This window comes from Platichthys flesus, chromosome 9 (assembly GCF_949316205.1).
Source record: "Platichthys flesus chromosome 9, fPlaFle2.1, whole genome shotgun sequence".
NCBI lineage: Eukaryota > Metazoa > Chordata > Actinopteri > Pleuronectiformes > Pleuronectidae > Platichthys > Platichthys flesus.
In genome coordinates this window covers 6,954,590-6,980,484 of record NC_084953.1, presented here as the reverse complement: position 1 = coordinate 6,980,484, position 25,895 = coordinate 6,954,590, and the positions used below count along the sequence as shown (strand labels likewise).

The 25,895-nt window shown below is 42.0% G+C and overlaps 2 protein-coding genes across 2 annotated transcripts in view; both read left to right on the top strand.

The window, feature by feature from the left end:
• The window catches only part of adamts10 (ADAM metallopeptidase with thrombospondin type 1 motif, 10), a 40,022-nt gene extending 35,447 nt beyond the window's left edge, over nucleotides 1–4,575 (top strand). The window contains exons 21-27 of the mRNA XM_062396112.1: nucleotides 28–154; nucleotides 384–513; nucleotides 924–1,128; nucleotides 2,100–2,276; nucleotides 2,374–2,539; nucleotides 3,287–3,328; nucleotides 3,492–4,575. Of these exons, the coding sequence (XP_062252096.1) occupies nucleotides 28–154; nucleotides 384–513; nucleotides 924–1,128; nucleotides 2,100–2,276; nucleotides 2,374–2,539; nucleotides 3,287–3,328; nucleotides 3,492–3,601 (957 nt within the window). The 3' untranslated portion in view covers nucleotides 3,602–4,575. The remainder of the gene's footprint in view (nucleotides 1–27; nucleotides 155–383; nucleotides 514–923; nucleotides 1,129–2,099; nucleotides 2,277–2,373; nucleotides 2,540–3,286; nucleotides 3,329–3,491) is intronic.
• Nucleotides 4,576–9,972: 5,397 nt separating this feature from the next.
• myo1f (myosin IF) lies at nucleotides 9,973–25,567 on the top strand. Its single transcript, XM_062395583.1, has 29 exons — nucleotides 9,973–10,114; nucleotides 10,318–10,471; nucleotides 13,041–13,169; nucleotides 14,313–14,402; nucleotides 14,504–14,598; nucleotides 14,694–14,781; nucleotides 14,871–14,960; nucleotides 16,311–16,442; nucleotides 16,567–16,701; nucleotides 17,094–17,226; nucleotides 17,700–17,896; nucleotides 17,981–18,061; nucleotides 18,176–18,262; nucleotides 18,457–18,543; nucleotides 19,059–19,226; nucleotides 19,372–19,457; nucleotides 19,554–19,635; nucleotides 20,041–20,147; nucleotides 20,235–20,333; nucleotides 20,432–20,576; nucleotides 21,101–21,215; nucleotides 21,315–21,484; nucleotides 21,670–21,815; nucleotides 22,454–22,600; nucleotides 22,700–22,848; nucleotides 22,992–23,054; nucleotides 23,282–23,489; nucleotides 24,489–24,649; nucleotides 24,759–25,567. Exons 2-29 carry the CDS (start codon nucleotides 10,469–10,471, stop codon nucleotides 24,833–24,835), a joined length of 3,270 nt encoding a protein of 1,089 aa, XP_062251567.1. The 5' UTR covers nucleotides 9,973–10,114; nucleotides 10,318–10,468; the 3' UTR covers nucleotides 24,836–25,567.
• The last annotated feature ends 328 nt before the right edge of the window (nucleotides 25,568–25,895 follow it).

The window sequence follows — 25,895 nt, the reverse complement described above, 5'->3', positions numbered from 1 at the left end:
GTGGTGTACGGTCGTATATGTGTGCAGGTGCTGGTGAGGGAGGAGAACCCAGGGATCCACTATCGCTTCAACCCTCCGCTCAACAGGGACCCGCTGAGCGGTTTTGCCTGGAACCACAACTCCTGGTCCCGCTGCTCGTCCGTCTGCGCCGGAGGTAGAAACACAACTACACACATACAGGCTGTTGTCATTTACTAGGTCACTGCATAGACTTTGATTAGGTCCCGGGAGTCTTACCCCCAGTATAACACAGAAACAGAACCAGAACCAGTGAGCTGTGGAGGTGTTGGTTGACACATATTTTGCAGAGCTATCTATAGGTTAGTGGTTTTCCCCATTTCCAGGCTTCATTTACATGGCTCTTGTGTTGTCTCCCATGTCAGGTGCTCAGATCCAGCAGGTGGTGTGCAGGAAGCACTCGGATCATTCAGTCGTCTACAACCACTTCTGTGACAAGAAGAACAAACCCAAAGAGAAAAAGAGATCCTGCAACACTGAGCCGTGCTCCCCGAGGCGAGTTCTCTCTCACACATTCAATTTTCCAATGGTTTTGTACATTTCTTGTTGATAATATGGTTTTTATCTCACTTATAGCTTTAATTTGAACCTTTTCTTTACTTTTAGATGGATTTGTATTTTCATATTTGATTAGGAGACATTAGTCTTATGCAAACGGTATAATTCACATTGATGCACATTCACCTCTCTTTATTAAGTCTTCTTTTTTGTGCACATATGCAATTGTGTGTTTATTGCATTTATCATTGCCCTTGTGTGAGCACAACAGTTTCTACCTGAGTTTCCTGTTTGTACAGTTAATTACCTTCTTTAAAATATACTATATATATTATACTATAGAATGCAATACGTTCCATCTAATGCATTGCACACAAACTAAGGGTGCCGCTCCTCTCTGCTCCCAGCTGGTGGACAGGAGACTGGTCGGATTGCAGCCGCAGCTGTAACGGAGGCCTGCGGAGTCGGGAGGTTTTATGTAAAAGGAGAATCTCTGCAACAGAGGAGAAAGTCCTGGATGACTCAGCCTGCACCCCCACTCGCCCCTCGCTCACTGAGCCCTGCAGCAACCACAGCTGCCCCCCCGAATGGCTGGCCCTGGACTGGTCAGAGGTAGGCAGATTGCGAACGGTCTCCCATCACGCATGTGTTCGGCATGCGTCTCCTGCAATGTTTTCTGTCAACTCTGGGGAGGAAAAACTTGAACCAACACTGGAGTTTTGAAAAATGCCTTTCAAATGGAGGAGTCGTTTCTCTTCCAGATGAACCTTACAAACCCAAACATCTGCCAGGAGAGAGAGAGAGAGGGAGAGAGAGAGAGAGAGAGAAACTTAAACCATGAAATAAAAAACAGAGGCACGGAGCAGACAAATACATCACGACGAACATGTTGATTCAGTCATGAATACATACTGTTACACTTGTCAAGTGGGAAATCCCCCGGGCTGGTTTTTATTCTCACCATTAAGCCTGTGTCGAGAGGGGCTGCATGATTTTATCATCAGAGAGCGTACTGTGGGCTCCAACTACATATGCATCCTCCAAGCAGACTAAAATTGTAACGAGAACAACTACAAGTCAGTGGTGTCAGTAACTGTTAGTTGTGCACGTTCACACACAAGTTTAATTTAGTCTTAAGTTTGAGCAGCCTCGGGGAGTTTTTCCTCCTCCAATATCAATGAACTTTGCTAAAACTACAACTCAAAAGTATCTCACTTGACACCTTATTATGTTCCTGGAGCTAAATGTTGTTTTCACAGTTCAGGGCGAATAGAAACCAAATGAAATGTGGAAGCGCTCCAGTGTTCAGCCTCTCTCCGTAGCGATGGCACACGCACGCAGGCGAGGAATTACGTGCGGCTTATTTACAGGAACTGAGCGGGCTCTGGACTCTGTTTCTTATACAGCTGCTGACCTCTGCTGAATGGATTAAGAAGATTTCTTCTTGCATGCTTGTGACCGCAGTGACCCTCTGCTGCACCCTCCCATCGCCTCCGTCTCCCTGCCCTCCCTCCCACCTGATGTTTTCCCTTCTTTTTTTTCTTTCTCCCTCCTTTTTTTTTCATCTCCCTCTCCGTCTGCAGTGCACGCCCAGTTGTGGTCCTGGCTTCAGGCACCGTGTGGTCTTGTGTAAGAGCGGGGAGAGCGGGGACACGCTGCCAGAGTCTAAGTGTCCCAAGCACGGCCGGCCCACCTCCAGGGTGCGCTGTAACCTGCAGCGCTGCCCTCCCCCTCAGTGGGTGACGGGTCCCTGGGGAGAGGTGAGACATGCTGTTTATGGGTCTAGTGCGGCATTGTTTATACAAATCAGTGTCTGTTCTGTTGTTATATACAAAGTTCTGTGTTGTTGTGTTCCAGTGCTCCGCTAAGTGTGGCCTGGGTCAGGAGATGCGTTCAGTTCAGTGTCTTGCTCACACCAGTCAGCTGTCCATGGACTGTCTGGAGCACCAGCGACCAGCAGCCATGCAGCAGTGCAAGAGCAAATGTGACCTCAGTCTGCCCGTCAGTACGGACAACCCGGAAGGTCAGAGGTCAAACACCACTCACTCTAGTGTTATGTTTAGCTGAAAGAATAAGACAAGTAGGAAGAGCTTCCAACTTAGACGATGAATTTGAACAACATGTTCTCGCTCAAATTAAGATTTTAATTACATTTTCCGTGACTTTAAAATGAACTGGATTTTATTAAATTCATACGTCCAGATATCTAACTTCAGAGTCACAAGGTAGTAAAGATAAAGCAGTAATTCTGTAGCCAGCTCTTTTTATTGTTTACAGCTGTAATAATCAAATCATTTAATGTTTCTCTTCAATTGAATGTCTTTGGACAATTTTCACTAAACTCCAGTGGAACTCTAACCCAGTTACACTGTTTACTTGTATAATGATCTAATCTCTTTAACTCTATACATACATACATACATGTATGTGTATACATCTACACATGATGCAGCTATCATACACACAAAGTGCTTCACATCATTTTATTTATCATATAAGATAAAATGCAATAACAGAGGATGTGACTAAATACGACACACACATACACTCACAAGCACACACACACACAAATACACACGCACATGTATTCATAAATATACACACTAACGTATACAGAAAACAATATGAAGTGAAAGTAGAGAAGGATACAGACAGGATAGAATGATATAAAGTCATTTTTAAATATTGCTTTGCACATTTTTATTCAAGTGTGAATTATCTGATGTTCTCAAGCGTCAAGAAGTTAATTAATAAATGTTTCAATCCACAGGCCGTATGTCAGAGGATCTCAGGGAGTCTTTGAACAATCAAGGTTGATAAAAGCGACTAATTTCTTGATATTTTTATTTGAAAACCTGCTGATTCTGTAAGAAAAAAAATCTATTACTCTGGTGCTGTCATTTAAACGTTTCGTGTGTGTGCGTGTGTGTGTGTGTGTGTGCATGCGTGTGTTTGTGTGTCTTTCTTCCCTACAGAGTGTAAAGATGTGAACACTGTGGCCTACTGCCCCCTGGTGCTCAGGTTCAAGTTCTGCAGCCGGCCATATTTCAGACAAATGTGCTGCAAGACGTGCCAGGGACACTGACACCATGAAACCACGCAGCATCCGTCTCCGGGTCGTGTACACACTCACACACAGTACGCCTGAGAACCTCCCACTGAGCCGTGTAGCAGCAGCCCTCACGCTACCCCTGTCGGAGGAGTGAGAGACAGACCATACTGCTGCGGTGCTGCCAGACTGACCTGGTCCTGTGTCTGGTCAGATGGGACCTTTTCCAGCCAGAATCCAGACCAGACGCCTCGCTGGGCCGAGCCGGGCCAAAAAACAGCCCGAGCAGAGTTAAACATTCCACTGGAGGCAGGGCTGCTGAGAGCTGGAGAGGCAGAGAGAGGGAGACACCTCCCTCCGTCGTCTTTTAGGATGAACCCTCTCTCTCTGTCTCTCTAAACCGTCTCTCTCTTGTAATATTTGGTGCTACTTATATTTGTCTTTGGCCACAGGACTGGTTGCAGGTTGTCTTTGACTCAGTGGCCTGATTTTCTTAAACCTGTATGTTTACAGGTGATATCGGAATAGTTATGAATTATAAAACAAAACAAAATCCACTTTGTAAAGAAAATGATTTTCCAAATATATTTGGCCATGAAAAGGAACATGCTATATGATGAAATGTACGATTTCTCCATGTTATCTGATAGTTGTTACTTGAGCTCTTTGTTTTGTGCTATTGCTTTGTTGTGTATCATCGTATCCACCACGTCCTCACTGTCAGTCAGCTGAAGTATGAGTTTGATTTGCACAGTGTGTCAGCAGTGAGAGGACGTGTGAATTTGTGTCTGTTCTTGACTTGATGTCTACATGGAAGCTACAACCGCCGCACTGCGGTGAACCTGCCGTACTCTTGCAGTTTTTTGGGTTTAATTTGTTCACACATCAACACTACCTTCAGTAATGTGAGCAGAGCCTGTGCTCACATCACCTGGACTTTTTTATTTACATTATGGGATGTTATATTTTGTTGTGGCTGCAGACAGTGGCTTTAAAAAGGAACTTCAACAGCTTGGCTTAGTGTCATTATCTGAAAATACTTCAGCGGTCCAATCAGTGCTGTCGATTTTATTTTTTTTATTGGAAGAGAGTGTGTTTTTGCCACATGTAACCCCTCACTCACCAGCTCTTGTAACTCTTACCATGAGTGGAAACTCAGAGCACAGTGAGACACGGCGATCCAGTCTCTGCCAGCAGGAACAGGCCCAGTGTGGAGGAGTGACCCCCTATGACCGCACTGCTTTCAAACAGCCTTTAATCCACAGAGCGCTCATCTGAGGATGGATTTACACTCACATTAAACATCAGATTTCTTAGTTGCACGGATCAAGGCTGGATGAAAACATTCAGAATGCTGGGACATGCAGTTTTTAAAGGTTCAGTGTGTAGACTTTAGTGACACCTAGTGGTGAAGTTGCATGTTGCAGAATGCCCCTCCCCTTCCAAACAACAAAAATTTCAATAGATCAATTTCACATGAATCTTACACACTGGACCTTTAAAGTTCCTTATTCCCACATCCAGCAGTTACAGACCAACGTTACCTTTAATTTAAATTCCTGTCGGTGAATCTGAAGTCCAATAACCATCAACTCCTCAGGGGAATTATCTGTTTTCAGCTGCTAAATGCTACACTGTGTTCACAAGCCAGTGACTAATTGTGTCCGTCTGCTGTTTGGTGCTGAGCAGCTAGTTTACAGTTGGTTTTATAGAGTTTAAATGTTTGGGCACAGTGAGAGTGAAGCAAAACAAAGAAGTTGTGGAGTGGACAGTCAAAGAACGACGTGAAACTCGGTATAAACCACCCATTACATTGACCACTTTCACATGGACCACTTTCATTAGACATATTAAACTACAGTGTCACTAATTGGAGTTAACACCTCCGTCTGGGCCCAACAGTCCCCTTATCAACCCCCATTTTAATTCACTAGATCCTACATTTTCAGATTCCACACACTTGTAAACATCAGCCCACTAAAAATGGCTGATTTTTTCTTTCATCAAGATCCATGATCCAGAGCAGAACCACAATTGAAGTGGTTCTTTTCAGACTCGTAACGCATCCTTTCACCAAGTCTCATGGAAATCGCTTGAGCAGTTTTGGCATAAAAATCTAACTAATGCAGATTCCTCGGTGGTGGTAAATATTGCTGATCATGTGGATTAACAGATCAACACATTTTGCATATTGGTGGATGCTGGATTTATAAAAACAATAAACTGAAAATAACTTTAAAGACTGACTAATAAGGTCTCCATGCTCTTGAGTAGGATGGACGTCACCTGACCCAGTGCCGTGTGGCACAGATTTCATTCAGGAGTAGTGACGCATTTAAAGTTGCTGTTTCAGCCGTCTCTCCATCCTGCAGAGAGTATTCTTAGAAATGTCTGACATCTGACGACATCACTGCTCCCATGTCCACTGTGCCCTGAAGTCTGAGCTGTGGCCGCCGACTCTCACACCGATCACTTAGTGTCACATCATTTCATTGTAAAGGGAGAAGGCTACAGCATGTCTCTGTGGGGACGAGCTGCAATCTTCCTTTTTTTTTCTTTCGGTGCTTTGGTTTGGTTTGGTGCTATTACTTCACTGTTGTTGTCATTGTTTCCGAGTTGTAGTTTTAACAGTTTAATTGTTTAGAAAACTGTTTGAGCCTGTTGTAATGGAACCAGGGCTGGCCTGAGGTGGGAGAGTGCAGCTGCTCGGGGGGCCCTCTGGGATGGTCTGCTCATTTTTATCATAATTTCCATTCCGTGACTCCGTTAAAGGGGCAGAAACGTGCTCCGTTAATGCAATGTTCTTGGTGTTCATTATACAAAAGGATTTCCAAGTGCTCCAACAGTCTTTTGGATATGTTCAGCTTTGGCCAGCCGAGCCAATCCAATGACATTTTCAGTCAAGTCGTGTCATCAGAGTGTACAGCTGCCCTGCTGTTATTCAGGACTGAGGAAGGTGGAAATATTATTTATGACATTTTCAGTTGCACATTTTACAGTTTCAGAAGATATTTGCCAGAGTAATTGCCAGAGATCCTCCTGTTTCAGTGTTTTTCTCTCCATCTACCTGGGCCTATAATAAATGTTCACACTGAGTGGTGGACTTGTTGTCAGACTAAATAAGAGGGAAGGTAGACTTTTGTTTTTCACGTGCTAATTATAACATGACATGTACTGTACTTTGTTATAGAAGATGAAACCATTTGTCACCTATGTACATCTTTTTCAAAAGGAAATATTAAAGCGATTAAACATTGTTGATTTAAAAAAAACATGGTGTTTAATCATTTGAGTCTTTACATTTTTCACATTTCATACATTTAAAAGTGTTTGTCTGTACTTGTGTTGAAATAGCTTCAGCATCCAGACGGAGGATGAGATCATCAGGGATGGTCGTCTATTTCAGGATCAGACATCTTTAAAGGAAAAGCTCAAGCAAGAGGTTCTTCTTTTTGTCTCACTGAGGCTGACACGTCCGTCTTCAGTGTGAATCTTCATAACAGACTAAAAGGAGAAGGAAACAACGCTAAAGTAAAGAAGGTGTGAGCAGATTGGACAAAGTATAGTCTTAGTCTTAGTGGAACTTCCTGTTTCATGGCGATATGGTCACAGGCATGCTGTCGAAGGAAAGCTTTTGATCAGCCGTATGAAGAATGTTGTTGTTGTCAGGGATGTAGCGCTGGATCTAGTTCATCTCGTATTTTTCATGTACATAAAAAGTTCCTTCTCTGTGATGCTGGGAGATGCTTCCACTTCATGTGCTTCTATCTCTTTTGTAGTCCCACAGGACTCTATCTTGGGTCCCATACTATTTACTATATACATGCTACCACTGGGGCAAATCATGCATGGCTTTGACATTGATTTCCATTGCTATGCAGATAACACCCAGCTGTATGTCCTGTTAAAGCCTGGCCCCACTGAAGTTGCTCGCACTATGTCCTGCATTGCTGACATTAAATATTGGATGTCCAGATACCATCTGATGAGGCTAAATCCGAAGTCATCATAATTACAACATAATTAGTTTGAGCACTGCCTGAGATCCTCCAACTCCCTGCTAGTGGTTCCAAAATCTCTACTGGCCCATGTGACAGGGCCTTCATTGTCCCAACTGATTTAACATCATTAAAATGTTTATAGTTTCTGAATCTTGAATATTTTATTATTGTAAGGCACTTTGTAACTTAGGTTTTGAAAGGTGCAATCCAAAAATTCAGCAGAATAAATGGTTATGTCGAAATAAATGGAAACCAGCACCATCCTTACAAATGTTCTGGGTAATGGGCTTGTTTATCTTCCAAGCTCGTAATCTTAGTAGTAGTTCAAAAATCGTTATAGTTTAATACAAATTCCAAAAACTCAAGTCTTTTCTTAACAGCTTCCAATCTTTTGAACTTCTCTGCCACCTGTGGCGAGCTCTGTTCAGGTTTCCGGCCATGACTTTTGTCCAACGAGTAACTGATTTGCCTGGTCTGGGTTCCTCTGCTATAATGATGTTGTTCAGAATCCCCCATTCTGTGGTTTATTCCATTCACATTTTGCAAGCTTGGTGCAGAAATGCAGGCAAGTCCTTGGTAGAAATAATCATCTTGGTATGCTGGCAGATCAGACATTAAACGGATCATCAGGGTTCCTCTCAGTTTTTTGAGGATAATTCCACAATTCTTTGATGAACTGCCATCCTCGGTTTTTCTGCGATCACAAAGTGGTTGAGGAAGATCTGTTCTGTGGTAAATTCCATCCGTATTTGACAAGCTCAGTTCAGCGATAAGGTTCAGGCCTGGGTGGAGATAATCATGCACCATTTCCTGGTTTGTTGGTGGAACATGATTTTGTTCAGGCTGGTATAGACAGTATTGAGGCCTGGCAGGTGACGAGTTACTTTCCTGGGTGTCCGATTGATTCAATCGTAGAAGGCCAGGGACTGTTTGGAGGATTATCCCAGCAACAGGACAGAGCCAGTGAGGGCAAACCATCTTGTCAAAAGGATTTTCTCCACCCAGTAAATTGATAATAACTACATTCTCTGCATTGTAGTCAGACGGATATTTGTCCTCTTTTTCTTCCTCTGCTTTGCTCAGTCTACTGGCCAGTGGGATTACAACCAACTACTGTGTTGGTGCCCAGTTCCTGGAGGAGCTCTCTGATTCTGAAAGAGATCATTGCATCTCAGGCTGAATTAAAGATAAAAGAGAAGAAAAAGATCAAAGCAGACACAGTCCTTTGTGCCATTGAATGACAGTACGGTAGAAAATGATGATCCGTGACTATTCTATTTCTGGGCTGATGACATCTCCACGGTTTATCTCACATAAAGTCGTAAATCAACCGGACTGTCGGGCTGTTTTTCACAGATATTAGCAATGTTAGCAAAGTAGCATGTGAACAAAGCAAACCGCTCATTGAAAGTTCTACATCATTAGGTGTTTGTGCAAACATTTTAATGAATAAACATCTGATATATGACACGTTACAGTTGTAAACTTAAACGAGGTACCATTCATTTTGGGCCCTTGGAAAAATCACCAATTTCCTGTTCAATTTAGGGTGTGGGTCCAAGATACTTTCTTGTAAGTCTGGCCATGAAACATATACCTACCAATTTTTATACATGTAGATTGAAGGTTTGTAGAAATGTTGTATGGGGCGCTATCGAGTCATTTGTCTCTGACCATATGAAATACATATTGTTATATACTTCTTATTTCATAACTTGTCATGCATGTTTTAGCCTCTGAAAAATGAGATCAACTGTAAAAAAGTACACAGTACAAATTTGCCATCTGCAATTCGTTCAACAGAAGTGAAAACATGTACAAGATTCATCTTCATCACTTTCTCGAGGGTCTTTGGACCAAATTTCAGCTGGATCTGATTTGGAGAAGTTTGGTGCAGATTGGGTAAATATAGTCAAGTTGGAAGGACTTCCTGTTTCAAACTTTGACGTCTGGCAGCCCTAATAAAATGCAGTTCATAGATATGAAGAAGCTTCAAATGTGAGTCACATCTCAAACTTAATAATGTGCTAAAAGTTCTCCTCTTCTTTATACTCTGATCGGCCTCCACCCTCCAAACAAACATTTCTACACCGGATCGTATGAGACCTGATCTACATGAAATGAGTTGCTGTGCTGTCACCTGAAAACATTCTCACTCAAAATGACTCAGACAAGCAAAAAGCAACACAGTTTGAAACCTGCACCCACACACAGTGCTATCAGCACCATGTACACACTGTGTGAACCCGCATCAGTTATTATGGGCGTTGGAAGCAGCAGTCGCTCTGATGAAACAAACACAACGTGAGGCAACCACAGCCTGGGTGGAGCTGGCAGCTCACAACTGAACACCATCATTTGGCAACAGATTTCTGTAATTACTACAGTGCAGTTGTGGTTGTTATCGCCGTCGACACCTGTGTGCACAATGAAGTGGGTCGTCTGGCTTTCACGTTAGGGTCTGCCAACACAGACGCTGTCACATCATGATTTTCATCCTTTGTCTGAATGTGACAAAAATACAGAAGTAGCAGCTTAACATTGCACGGTAAGTCCATCGGTGTATGTGTGAGTGTCTCTGTGTGTCTATGTGTGTGAATGTCTGTGTGTGTGTGTGTGTGTGTGTGTTTGTGTGTGTGTGTGTGTGTGTGTGTGTGATCTGAGAGCAGTTCTTGTTTCGCTTGTTTCACACACAGCCTGTCGGAGTATGAGGAAGAGGGTTTTTTGAATCTTGCAGTGGCTGTCTTGTAGGTCGCTGGCTGCTGTGTGACGCTGTGTGATGGCTGCTTTGTGAGGAGGTCAACCTGTGGATTTAAACGACACACACACACACACACACACACACACACGCATTATCTGGACAGTGAATCCCTGAGGAGGAGAGGCCCACAGGACAGGAAGAATGGTATGGTACCACACCTTCATTTTTTTGTTCTCACTCAAACAGCTAGAATTCGTGTAGTAACCTTAAACTTAGTAAACTTGTGTATCTCCTGAATCTGCCTGCTGATATTTTGACCAACACAAACCTTAAAAAGTTAGAAACTGTTTTTCTGTCAGAGAAGCCATTTTAAAGAAATGCGTTCGTTTCGAAGGTGAAAATAGCTCATGAGAAATCTTTATTTCATGTCAGTTTATTCATTTCCACAAACAAAATGAGATTTCATGCTGTGAAGTCAGGTTTGACATGTTGATAATGTTCAGTGCCATCACTTCAGGGAGAGCGAGCTCCATCTCAGCAGCAGCAGAGCGAGTTTCCTCTTTTTCGAGCCAAACCTTTTCAGAGCAGCTCGAAGCAGCAAAATACAGTATTGTTCTACATCTGCATACTTCTTTTTGTGACCATTTCCTATGAAATCATACACGTGGACTCATGAGACTCATTAAACGCTAAAAACACACATACTCAAACCAAGAAATCTCTATAAATAATGTGTTGTATGTGTTAGTCAAGGTGACAAAGACGAGCGGCAGTCTGTTGCAGGAAGAGAACGGCTAGCATATGTTCAAAGTTTCGAAGGTTTCACAAGAGGCAGCAATAAGGTGTGAGAGGAGGAAGTGGACTGCAGCAGAGGCCTGCAGCTTCTGTCACAACACTTCCTCCTTGAGCTCAGAAGAGTATGTCTCCTCAAACATCCCAATCACACAATCAGCAGCACACAAATTTATTAAAGTCAATTATTTAGTTGTACCATAGAAGGAAAGTCTTTAAAAGTTTGTCCAAACAAGCAAATCGAAGAACAAGCAATTTCTAAAACATCTTTGAGAGGAATAACATCTGAGGAGAGAATGCGTTAAAGGGTCAACTTACCCAATTTCTATGTTGCCAACACTGAACAGAAAGCTCTGGTTTGATGAGGTCATGTTTGCAACATTCTCACAAAGAATTAACAAGTTTTTGTTTCATCTTTGATGCTTCTGTTTTCAATGCTGTAAGTCTGACATTGAGCAGGATTACACAAAAACTACTAAACTCAATTTCTTGAAACTTTGTGGAAGGATGCGGGGCAGATCAAGAATGAACCCATTCGATTTTGGTTTCTTTTTCGGACCCAGGGTTAGCTTCAGAAATGTTTTACCAATGCCAAGGAGGTTATGTTTTTTCGTCTGCATTTGTTTATTTGTGAGTTGGCAGGATTATGCAAATACTACTATGGATGACCATGAAACTGGTTTGAAGGACACAGTATGAGCCAGGAGAGAAGCCATTCTATTATGGTGCAGATCCAGGAGTGTGGAACGGGAGATTTTTGGCGTTATGAAACTTAATCCTTGATTTCCCCCGAGAATAATTGACGGATTTTGGACACTGCCTTGTTGGAGTTTATGAATCAATTTAAAACTTAATAAAACTGTCATGAGCAGGTTCTTAAGTAAAGTATCAAAGTTTCCAGGAAACTAAATGGAAATTGCCAGACCCTAAAGTAAAGTGTCACCATCAATATTCCACTTCAGTATTTCTACTTCTACTTTTTTACTAATCAAATAACAGAGACGGAAATTAAGTAAAACTGGACTGGCTATTTGATAGGTTTGTCATGGACCTTCACCTCTTTACCTCAGTATGAATTTTTATTAAATGGTTTGTTTTCTGGTCAGCCTCTCCCTGATCCGCTGCGACAGAGGCATGTGTGTAACCTTCTAGTGAAGCAGTGGATGCTTGTAAAAGCCCCAGACCACAGCACAACCACTCTGCTCCTGGAAAGACCTGCCAGCCTGCACACATCAAACAGACCAGCATCCTTAAGGGAAAACCAAGACACAGGAGACAAGTAGATTAGTATATAGAGTATAGAGTATGGATTATAGAGTACATGGTATAGAGTATATTACTCTATAGTAAGCTGACTTTAAGAACATGACGTGTGAGAGTGTGACTCACAAACCCACAGGAGTAATTTATCAAGAAAAACATCACATTAAAGCAGAGGCTGCTGTGTCATCGCCATGTTGTTTATCATCAGGTGCATGTTTGGACTGGTTCATTGGTTTAGGGTTGCTTCTCTAAATTGTCCAATATAGAAAATGAGTTCACCTACTCTGCAACCTGTTGCCTAGCAGCCTGACCTGGCTTCCTGTAATAGAAACCACGCTAGTACACTTTTTAAAAACACATCTGTACTAATGTCAGCACTAATGCTGTTTGTCTTTCTCACCAGATAACTCTGTGTGTCCTACAGAGTCTGATATACAGACTTTTAGCCTTTTAGTCCCTTCAAAACTTCAGCCTACATTTAGAACATGCCTTTGTCTGTCAAACTCAGAACATGTAGCTCACAGGCACAAATAACCCTGGGACATTATCAGCATTTCTTTTTGGACTTCTGAATCATCTCCAGAATTAAAAACAGTGGAGTGTAATAGTTTTTTGAATGAATCATTCATCATAACAAATGGTTAAAATGTTGAATGATAAACACAGATGAATGAACAGGCTGAAATGTGTTTGTTGGTCTCTCTTGTGTGTAATTCAGGCCAAGTATCACTGGCAGAGTCAGAATGTGAAGCAGAGCGGCGTGGACGACATGGTCCTGTTGTCCAAGATCACAGAGGACGCCATCGTGGAGAACCTGAAGAAGAGATACATGGACGACTACATCTTCGTATCCTACGGGCTGTCGGAATTATCTTACTTCTCTTTTTAATTCTCACAAGCCACAAATACTTACTTACAATTACTTTTGGCTACACCATAGGAGGATTGGTCCAGTCTAGTTTAACAGGGGAGTCATTATATGAATACACTCAATGAGTGTTTCTACAAACTGGAAAGAAAGTGGCCTGATAATATATAAACATTTAATTAAACAAAAACATATATGGGCATAGAAACAAGGAATCCACTCTTCCTCTTCTGCATTCGCCGAGTGACTCAACATCTCACTTCCTTCTCGGTGGAGCTCTGCTGAGCTTCAAACCCATATTTAGAGTGTGGAAACAAATCTGCAAACAAGAACAGCTGTCGTCACAGCAGGACAAATTGGATTTATAACTGATGACTTTACTGTTGGCTAACTCATTACTAATCATGATGAGCCATGAGGTTAAAAACTGCTTAGTAAAGGGAAGGAGCTGTGACGGTAATGTTCATCTCCTGCTGACGAGTTGTGCCTTTTAACAGGAAGTCCATTAACTGTTTAACCTCCACATTGGTCTTCTTTTCATGTGTGTGCGGTTGATTCAATTTAAGGGGTCCTATACTGATCGCGTCTCTATTTCCGCCACTGTTCTGAATTCAAGCTAAAATATTCGCTTGAATCGATCTGTGTTAGCAAGGTCCTGTCGGTGCACCGCTTGACCAATCAGGAAACAGTCTCAGCTGTCACTCAGGATGTTTCTTTCACGTGTACTTCTTTAGTTGGACTCATATCCCATCCACTACTATGGAAGAGGAGGCATTTCTGACCTATGCTGCAGCCATCCACCAGGGGGCGATCAAGATAATTTGGCTTCACTTGGGGAGCAGTCATGTCGTCCATCTTTATTTACACTCTGTAGTGCCATTGTTTAAATTGTAAAATATCAGAGTCAGTTCTTAATTAAACAGATTAATTAAAGACTTACAAGAAAATGTTTGTTCATGTATTCATGTAGGAATAACATGTACATGTTCATTGTAATCAAACCTTTAAAGTATCAAATATTAATAACCATATTTGATCTCAAAAGGTCAGTGTGATTAAAGCTCTATACTCTTAGTAAGAGGTGAATATTTCTCCATCATGTTCCTGAACTTCACTGCTCAGACTTACATCGGCCCCGTGTTGATCTCAGTGAACCCGTTCAAGCAGATGCCTTATTTCACCGACAGAGAAATCGAACTTTATCAAGGAGCCGTGAGTCCAATTCCCTCTTCATTATCTCACCACATCCTGTAGATCTAAAGAGTTCGACCTCCGTTTCCCCGAACTGACCCAAGACCTGTTTCTTTCCTCAGGCCCAGTATGAGAATCCCCCTCACGTCTACGCCTTGACCGATAACTCGTACAGAAACATGATGATCGATGGAGAAAACCAGTGTGTCATCATCAGGTGCGTTGTCCTGTGCCGTGTGCGCTGGGCGAAGTTTGTGTAACGATGTGTAGTTTTTGTGGCCATGTTGTGTCTTATTGTTTGTGTTGTTGTAGTGGTGAGAGCGGGGCTGGAAAGACAGTGGCTGCCAAATACATCATGGGCTACATTTCCAAAGTATCTGGAGGAGGAACTAAAGTGCAGGTAGAGACAGACAACACGCAACACTGCTGCTCATCTATATGAACCAAGACATTTACATGCACTCTGACGTACTAGTGTGTGTGTTGCAGCATGTGAAAGACATCATCCTACAGTCCAATCCTTTGCTGGAAGCCTTTGGTAACGCCAAGACTGTACGCAACAATAACTCCAGTCGTTTTGTGAGTAAGCTCTTCAGCATCTACTGCAGCAGCTGCTGTTCATTGACTTCATATGCATTACAGTAAGACGTGTAGTTGTGGTTGTGTTCACCAAAGTCTCTTGCTCTTTCGCTTTCAGTAAATCTGAGTTTCAGGTGGCAAAGCCAGACCGAACAACAGCAGCAGTCAGTAGAGCGCTAACCTCCACCGAGGCCTTTACATTCAATCCAGCTGCACCAAATAGAATATACCCGTAAAAATCACTTCCCTAAATGTGCCTGATTTCCTTGATCAAGATCCATGAATTGAATTGATGAAAATGTCAAAAAGAAAAAAATGATCTCTTATGAAAGTGATAAATAAGAAAATTCTGGATCCTCCACGTGGATCCGATTTAGCACAAAAGCTTAATGAGCTTTTCCCTGATTCATACAGCGTCCTTCCACCAAATTTCATGGCTGATGAGACAAATAGTTTTTGTGTAATCAAACAAACCCGACAACAAACATAAACCTAACCTCTGTGGCGGAAGTTCATGATGTTTTGTGCAGAGATTTCGTGGTTCCCAGAGGATGAATTTTAAAGGCGATATATTTTGTTTCTTCAGTTTCTGTTCCCTCTGGTGTGTTATATTGTTTTTGAACGTTTTGTGAAATTAAAAAGCCCAAAGTCAGCGATAAAGGGAGCCGCTCACCAAGGCTTCACTTCTGAAGTTCCTGAAACACATCATTGGTCATCACGTGGTCACTTTACATCGCAAGTGTCTTCCAGTAAATAGATTATGCAAATATAGTGACCAGCAGGAAGTCTGGTATAAACCCCCTAATAAAACCATAATCTAAGCTGGTGCACATGGTAAATATTATACCTGCTTAAAATGAATGTGTAAGTATCGCGCTTGCAGAGAAAACAGCAAATCTAAAGACCTCAACTATTAAAAATTACAATTAACTGATTTTTAAAATAGATGCAGATTTATTTTTTGACAATCTTATCCTAATTATCTATTAACTATACCCAATACCAATTAGTCATTAATTGAGGATTCAACATGCACCAGAGAAATGCCCCAGTTTCAGCTAATGGTGTTGATACGAGGGCATTTAATTCATACTTCAGTTGTTTTCCATCAGTGGTTGCCAATTCATTTCACATATGTAAACCACACAAACATGATATGTTGATGTGGTCGATGTCGTGCAAAATGTGTGAGTTTCCTATTGACGCTGAACAGCAGATGGTGGGTTTTTTTTCTGTCAGGAGGAAATGCACAATGATCGGAAATCGTTGAGTTTAATCGGATTCGACTGATTTAACTTCTGACTTTAGAATCTCACCTGATATTGTTGGCACTGATTTTCCATCTCCCAGGGGAAATACTTTGAGATTCAGTTCAGCAGAGGAGGAGAGCCAGATGGAGGCAAAATCTACAACTTCCTGCTGGAGAAGTCGAGGGTGGTGAGCCAGAACGAGAACGAGAGGAACTTCCACATCTACTATCAGGTCAGAGGCTGTTAAACCTGAAGGGTCACTGATCAGTCTCACGTCAAACTTCTTTATTTTGGTGCCCACTGTGGGCAACACTACATGTGTAACCACATCCTCCGCCTGCACTGTTGCCCTTCAGCTGATAGAGGGCACCAACGCTCAGCAGAAAGAGGGCCTGGGCATCATGACCCCAGACTACTACTACTACCTCAACCAGTCTGGGACCTACAAGGTGGATGGGACCAATGATTGTAAAGACTTCCAAGAGACAATGGTACATATCCAGTTGTTTATCCTCAGTATGATGTATTTTTACTTCTTAACAGAGCCAGCATGAACACATGGCTGGATTATCCTGTGGGTGGACCCTGGGACAGGGATCATCTGGATTAGAGGGGTCCAAACATGATGGAAAGACAAAAAAAACGTTATCGTAGTTTGCAAAGTAGCCCGAGCTTCAAAGTAGTTTTACAGGTCACAAACCAAATCTCTATCGATTTGTTGGGCAGTTGTAGGATTTAATAAAAAACTGATTTAGGAATCAATGTAGATCTTGCTGCTTGATTTTAAGGTCTGATAAGATAAAACTTGATTGATCCACACACCTCTGCAGTGGTACACCTGCCTCAACCTGTTGCTCCGCCCCTTTTACTTCATGGTCTCTAGGAGGCCATGCAGGTGATCGGGATCCCAGGCGACATCCAAAATCAGGTGCTGCAGATCATCGCAGGCATCCTCCACCTGGGAAACATCAGCTTCATAGAGGCAGGCAACTATGGCAAGGTGGAGAGCACGGACCGTGAGTCACACACAAACACACACACACACACACACACACACACACACACACACACACACACACACACACACACGTTCTTGAACATGCATTCACCTAACACACAGGGATTAACACGTGCATGTGCACACTCCCACCGGGCACACACAGCAGTGTGTAATTACCTATGTTCCCCCTGAGGAATATGGGTAAATTAGAGCTCACCATGACAAAAGCAGTCCCATGACAGTCACCGTGCAAATTGAGAGAATCTGTGAGCATCAGTACAGCCTTGTTTATCTTATGCATTGAATCCCTGCTCAATAAATAATTAGCGTTTACAGGGTGGACATTTTACCAGCAGCCAATCTCTTTCAGGAGTGGCTCAATTAAAGTTGTTTCAAAACATCTTCACTTTCAACATTTACAATAGACTGCAGAATATATCTGAGTCTGACACAGTTTGACACGGTGCACGCATTTAACGTTTTCTCCAGTGCTCGCCTTCCCCGCCTACCTACTGGGCATCGACTCCAGCCGCCTGCAGGACAAGCTGACCGGCAGGAAGATGGACTCGAAGTGGGGGGGGAAGACCGAGTCCATCAACGTGACACTGAACCAGGAGCAGGCCACCTACACACGAGACGCTCTGGCCAAGGCCCTCTACGCGCGACTCTTCGACTACCTGGTTGAGGTGCACCGATGAGAGATTCCTCGATTTATCATCCTGAAAATAAAGTTTTCATTTTATATTCACGTCCTTGTCTGTCTTCTCCAGGCCATCAATAAAGCCATTCAGAAACACGATGAAGAATTCAGTATTGGCGTTCTCGACATTTATGGCTTTGAGATATTCAAGGTTTGTACACTGCTAGCATAATTGAAATATGGTGTCAGCTTTACAGATGATACAACACAGCAGGTTTGTTTTTAATGCGGTGATTCTCTGACATTTGTGGTTCTCCTTCTGCAGAAAAACGGCTTTGAGCAGTTCTGCATCAACTTTGTGAACGAAAAACTGCAGCAAATCTTTATTGAACTCACACTGAAGGCTGAGCAGGTAGCTACCACACATTTATCACTGATGTTAATCTCTACATGAGCATCTGTTTGTTAGAGGCAAGAATTTAGCTTCTTTTCAATTCTGTGCAAATAATGTTGTGAATATGTTAACACAACTTTCTTATAATTAAATTCAGTACGTTTTATGTTTGAGCTCTTTTCTCTCTGTGGCGTCTCATGTCTGTCCTACAGGAAGAGTATGTCACGGAGGGCATCAAGTGGACACCTATTGATTACTTCAACAACAAGATTGTGTGCGACCTCATTGAAAATAAACTGGTAAGCTCCTCACTTGCACTTCCTTTACTGGCAACTGCAAACTATTTTTGAAACTGTGCAGAAGAGGAAACAGAAACTTCCCACTGCCATAAATAATTGATGCTCAGATCGTGCTCGTACATTATTGACTCAACATGAATATTTTTTTTTTTTTTATTCTTCCCAAATCTTAATAAAAAAGGTTTGATTGTTCATAAGAAAGATTATGCAAAAGCTACATGATGGATTATCACAAATCTTGGTGGAAGGATTTGGTTTCCCATTCAAATTTGGTGTTGATCCGTATCAGGTGGCGGATCCAGGAGTTGTTTTTCTTTCTTTCTTTAACTTTGAGCGATTTTCAACATGATTCCTTAATTTCTCAGATAATAATTCTTGGATCTTGTTTTAAATTATAATTAACATGTTTAGGAAAACTGATATTTAGAGTGTGTTGAGTTTGGTGCTCTACTGAGTGACATTCTAGTTTCAATAAACGTCGTCTTCTTCTTCACCCCCCCCCCCCCCTCCTTCAGAACCCTCCAGGTATAATGAGTGTGCTGGATGATGTGTGTGCCACTATGCACGCCAAAGGAGAGGGTGCAGACGGCACTCTGCTGCAGAAACTGTCAGCCGCCGTGGGGACGCATGAACATTTCAACAACTGGAACTCTGGCTTCGTCATTCATCACTACGCCGGCAAGGTAAGCTCACTCGGTGCGGTTTCATGTTTGTAGACGGATGACTCTGATTTAGGGTCAGATTTTTGGCATGACAACATTTGAATTACAAAATTGTGAAGCGAATGACCTGAACATGAAACTTAAACGTAACCTTTGGTGATCTCAGGTGTCTTATGATATCATGGGCTTCTGTGAGAGGAACCGGGATGTGCTTTTCCCTGACCTCATAGAGCTCATGCAGAGCAGCGAGTAGTGAGTCACCGGCGTTTTTCTGATGTTTTCAGTTGTGGTGTATTTATAAGTAAAGAGAACTATGAAAATAAACTTCTCCTGAATTTCTTTCCTTAGTGAATTCATCCGTAGCTTGTTCCCTGAAGTCTTTGACCCTGATAAGAAAAGCAGGCCGACCACAGCCAGCTCCAAGATCAAGGTGAGAGGTGAACCTGAGAGTAACCCAGTGGCTGGTAGATCAGGGCCCATAAAGCGGGCCACAATTTACAAAGAGGGGCCAATTATATGTCTAACATCCTTGCATAAAACCTGATTCAGTTCTATTCTATAGACTTGAGCAAAGCCACATGCCATTGTTTTTGTACCTCAAAAGAAAATAAAAGATTCTTAACAGGTTGTCATATTTATCATTAGTATTGTAACTAAATGATTAGTTTATTCAAATAAAATAGGATACTTAAATGACCGAAGGCACATCAGGGGTCTATCAGATTTTAGTGGGGGCCAGCGACCCCCTAGCCCCACCTCTGGATCCGCCCCTGAAATAACCATGAAATTAAGTTTTCCCAAAGCTGTTCTGATTCCACATTGATGTTTCCCACAGAAACAAGCCAATGACTTGGTGAATACCCTGATGAAGTGCACTCCGCACTACATCCGCTGCATCAAACCCAATGAGACCAAAAGACCCAAAGACTGGGAGGAGAGCAGGTCAGCAGCATCACTGTCACACACACACACACACATATGAGAACGTATAGGAAACACACTTCTGACTGAGTGGTTCTCTGTTTGTAGGGCGCGACATCAGGTGGAATACCTTGGACTGCGGGAAAACATTCGTGTGAGAAGAGCTGGATATGCATACCGCAGGGCCTTCAACAAGTTCCTGATGAGGTGAGTGTCGTCCTGCGAGGGATTTAGAAAAGGTTCATCATTTTCTGTGTGTTTGTTGTGAATGAAGGAACCTTTGGTGTGTTCGGCGCTCTTTCCAGGTACGCCATTCTGACAGCGGAGACATGGCCGGGCTGGAGGGGTCCAGAGCAGCAGGGGGTCCTTCACCTCCTCCGCTCTGTCAACATGGACAATGACCAGTATCAGATGGGACGCACCAAGATCTTCGTCAAGAACCCTGAATCGGTAACAAACTTTTCATGTTATATTCCGGGTCTCACAAATTTGAGGTACGGGTTGGGATTGCTCTGGTAGTTTCATGTCAGGAGTGTAGTTTTGTATTGCAGTTTCTTGCTCTATTACATTTATGTTATAGTAGACTAATAAAATATGAGACACCCTATCAAATATCAAACTACAGTATAATGCAACTCAAACATTAATACAGAAATAACGGCAAGAGATAATAATCAGTTAATAAAATATATAAAAAACGGGGACCATTCTCCACATAATAACCACTTTTACTTTTGATTAGAACACTTTATTTTATCTTATTTGTTGTCCAGCTAAAGAGCCAGATGTTTCCTTTGGTAGTTGGTATTGACCAAAACAGAGCTAAAAGAGATTCAATATGGAACATAAATCCATCAAATTCCCGGACACAGAAGGTGAAATATGAGTGAAGCCATCAGAATGTATATTTTGAAATGTAAAAACATTTTTGAAAACATGTACATACATACTTTAACATGCTCCGTGTTCCTCAGCTGTTTCTTCTGGAGGAGATGAGGGAGAGGAAGTTTGACACGTTCGCCAGGATCATCCAGAAAGCCTGGAGACGCTTCATCTCCAGGAAGAAGTATGAACAAATGAGAGAGGAGGGTGAGTAAAAGACAAACACTCCTCGTACTGTCTCCTCGCTAACGCCAGTTTCAAGTCACCGCTCTGAATATACTGTGTGTGCCCCCCTGCAACTCTCAGCCTCGGACATCCTGTACAACTCCAAGGAGCGGAGGAAGAACAGCATCAACAGGAACTTCGTCGGCGACTACCTCGGCCTGGAGCAGAAGCCCGAGCTGCGGCAGTTCCTGGGCAAGAGGGAGCGCGTGGACTTCGCTGATTCAGTCAATAAGTTTGATCGCAGGTTCAAGGTGAAGCTTTGAGAAGCACGTATGTGTTGTTATCCCTCAAGGAATCTGGAAAAAGCTGTGCTAGAGATGAGCGATGACAAATCAACCACATGCTCTTTACAGAAAGGTCACACTTCACCTCTTCTCCTTTCTCTCTAGTTTTGCTCACAGTTCTCACTTCTGCATTTTTTTTTTTCACAACACAGTCTATCAAGAGAGATTTGATCTTGACCCCGAAGGGCATCTATCTGATTGGTCGAGAGAAGGTGAAGAAAGGGCCCGAGAAGGGGCTGATAAAGGAGGTGCTGAAACGGAAAATGGAGTTTGGAAGCATCAGCGGCGTCTCTCTCAGGTAGAGCTGCCGTTTGCAGAAGATACACTGAGGACAAACTTCACAGCTCTCCATCTGTGCAAGAGCAGTTTCCCACAGTTAGCTAGAAGACTGAAGAGAGAGAAGAAGAAGATTCAGAAAAAGAAGTCGAAAAGTTTCTGTCCTTTTAATACAAACTTCTCTTTTTTTGTTACTATCCCTTTGCTACAGGGAAATAAGTTTCAGGTTGACACAAATAATTTGTAACGAAACAATTGAAAATATTTTCACCAGGAATTAGGACTGTGGGTTTTTTGTCCCTTAAACCTTTAAACACAAATAAGGGAAGAACGACAGTGAGTAAACTATTTCAGTGTTGATATGAACGCTCAACTTTTGGTTTGAGACAGACTTTAAAAATGATTGACCTTTTCTTTTGCTTGCTTTTTCAGTGCTACACATTTAACAGACCTTGTTAAGATATTGAAATGGTTTTAATTATTGTTACCTATAGTTACATTTTAAAATGAAGTGAGCGTTCATGCAAGAGAGCAAAGAGATCTTTTTCACAACAGACAAGTGAAGCAGCTAAATGAGATCAGTTGTGACTCTTGGCCTCTTTTCAAAAGTTAAACATTTTGCCGGAGAAAAGCTCTCAATGTTCTTGTTTTTCTTTTCAGTACGAGACAGGATGATTTCTTCATCGTGCACGAGGCTCAGTACGACAGCCTGCTGGAGTCCAACTTCAAGACGGAGTTCCTCAGCCTGCTCTCCAAACGCTACGAGGAGGTGGCCAAGAGAAAACTGACCATCTCCTTCACTGACAAGTAGAGGAGCACACTGGCACTCAGACCTCCTGCATTGTCCACAGATAATCTGAAAATCTGTAAAACTGACCCCACTGACCTGCTTTCCTCACGACTCAGACTGGAGTTCAGGGTGAAGAAGGAGGGCTGGGGTGGAGGAGGCTCCCGGATGGTCATCTTCCAGAGGGGGCAAGGAGACGTGACCCAGCTCAAACCTGGCGGGAAGAGCCTCACGATCACAGTGGGAGACGGTCTACCCAAGTCCTCCAGTGAGTTAAAACAAAATAAAGATGCAGACTGTTAAAATAAGGAAAGCTGAGCAAAAGTTAAGTTATACTTAGGGAAAGCTACTAAATATGAAAAGACTCTTGTATGTCCAGATATTGTTGTAACTGAACATTCATTTCTTCAGAGCCGACCAGGAAGAGTTTCCCACAGTCTCATGGTGGAGGGAGAAATCATACATCCAACAGAGGTATTCATTTCTATTATTATATAGAGATGGTGGAAGATAGCTAAGTATGTACTCAAGTATATTATTTAAATATATTTTTTTCACTTACATTAAAACCAAAGTAAAGATTGAATTAAATCTTGTCAAATATGACCAATAGAGGTGGATGTTTAAGGAAATGTACTCGGGTCTTGTGCTTTAACTTCAGGATGTTAATTTGACTCTGACTCTACTGTCCCTCTCCTCAGCTCACCAGAATGGAGCAGCCAAGTTTTCAAGAGCTCCTCAGCCTCAACCGTCAGAAACCCATTATTCCACTTCGAACAAACAGAGCCGGCGACCCAGCGCCGCTCTGCCCAAACTGGGTTCCCAGAGGGCCCCAAGAGCCCCAGCCCACAACCAGCCGAGCCAAGCCAACATGGACTTCCTGAATGTGCCGGACCAGGGCATGTCAGGGTGAGAGAGATCACTGAAAACTAAAGAATCTGTGACAGCGGAATGTGTGGGTGGACTTGTTTAGTCACTTGAAATTAGCGCGTACAGGTTTGTTGTGTTCCAGGGTTTGTCAAGGTGGGGCTCAGCACCCAGTGAGCCCAACCAAACCAAATAGTGAGACAGGAACGATAAACCTGTTTATTTCAACATGTGATGTAGGAAATAAAGCATTCAGACATCTTCGGGATGCATCTCCTTAACAATCAACTATTAAGATTTATATTACATAACAATCATTTTTTACTAATAGCTTCATTAAGGGTTTGTTACTAATTTACTCAAGTTTTATATGGAAAATGGAAAGTGCTGCTGAGGATATGGACCAAAATTATTAATAAAATGGTAATGGATTATGAACTAATCATAACCTATTACCAATCTTTACTTTTTTTTACTTTTTTAATTTTTTAAGAAATGACAACATTGTTACAAAAAATAAATAATAAGCACCAGTCACAACTATTTCCTTCCACCTAGAAACCCACAACGTGTTCTTATTAATGGCTCATAAATATATATGAAATCAAATCTTGTTATTTGGTACATTACATGCACTTATTCTTAAATATATATTAGATATTGCAATGATATTTAAGTATGACATTTGACATAATGAATTGATTAATGCAAACCTTAAGGAGGCCTCCTATTAGCTGAGTCGGTCCTTGATTAAGGGTATTATGGGTAGACTTCATTGTAGACACTGTTTGATCAGACTAAAAACTTTTCAATACAAAGCTCCTAAATCAAAGTTTAGAACCATTCTTATCGGCGTTTGTTTTAATTTTAATAAAAACACATTTATCCTATGACATTACATCTATAATTGATCTATAAAGTAGTAACTCAAGAGGACCCACACCCCAGCTCGGTTTTTCTGCAGCGTTACTCTCCCTTTGCGAGCTCCTGTCATCTCCTCCTTCTTTCATCCCTGTTGTAATTTCTTTCTCTCTGTCACAGGAAGCAGAGGAAAAGGAGCATCAGTCACCGACCTCCTCCTGCTCCCAAACATCAGCCTCGATCCCAGGGGCCTCGCTGCCGGGCGCTGTATCAATACGTCGGCCAGGACACAGATGAGATCAGCTTTGAGGCCAACGACGTCTTCGACCTGATCAAAGAAGGTGAGGAGAGAAAAAAGATGTCACGTTAATAAAGATCATAGGAAATAATTGGAAATATTATCAGATATCACATGTTCCACAGTCTCTAACAAAGTGTGTTTCTCTGCAGATGCATCGGGATGGTGGAGGGGCAGGATTCATGGAAGTGAAGGCCTCTTTCCTGGCAACTATGTCGAAAAGATCTGATCAAGACTTGATGTCTTCCTCGTGGACTTGTCTGTGTTTGTTCTGAAATATGTGTAATTTGATGAAAACAGCACATTCTGCTTGAGAAGGAAACTGCCAGTGAATAGTTCATGGTTGTAGATCTGCATCCATGATGGAGAACAGGGCTGCTGAAGGCCAGACCCCTCTGACATTTCAGCAAGAAGAGGAAATATCATCATTATTGCCACGATTCATTAAAATGCACATCCAGTGCAAAGAGCTGCTCAGGTTTGGATGTCTCGCGTTGTCCTGGAGGACACAATGACCGAGCAACAAGATCTCTGACTGGGCCTGCACTTCCACAACAGCTTCCTTTGAGCTGTTACTCCACTGAAAACGTCTCAAAGCTTCAGTTACACACACTCAGGAGCTAAGTGACCTGAAAATGCTGCGTCGCTTTTTTTTTTGTACTGTCTACAGTGTTTGTATCTGCCTGAAGCTTTTCTAGAGCAACTCCAGATCCTGATCAGTATTCTAGATTAAGTCCATTAAGTAGCAATTGGTTCTGTATTAGATAACGTGTTAAATATGTGAACTTGCATTTGCACCATGATGAACCTGCATCAGATGAATCAAAGCCATTCCTAGAGACAATACTGCTGATGTCACTGAAACATTTTTCTAGTCTTTGATTATTAATAGTATGATGTATTTCCAGTTGTTTTGTCACTTCAATACAATAAAGAAATATATTTTAGTATTTCACCTCAATTACTTTTTCACTGGTCCAGATTGTGTCATCAGTAAGTTATGAGATAATCAAACAGAAAGAGGTGAGTGAACATTTAGGAAGTGTTTATCAATTACTAACAGGTATTTCTGCCTGTTTTACATTTTGTTCAACTTTGGTTGATTTTTGTAAAATGGTGTCACTCCCTCACAGTCAATAAATATCTTTTTTTGAATATAAAATCTAACTAACCAATTTTTCACATGTCGGTATCCCCTATTAACACTATTATGTATTGTTCTTAAATATAATTATTATCATTATCTAAAACTTTAAACTTTCTTTTTTTATAAAGATGATATATCGATG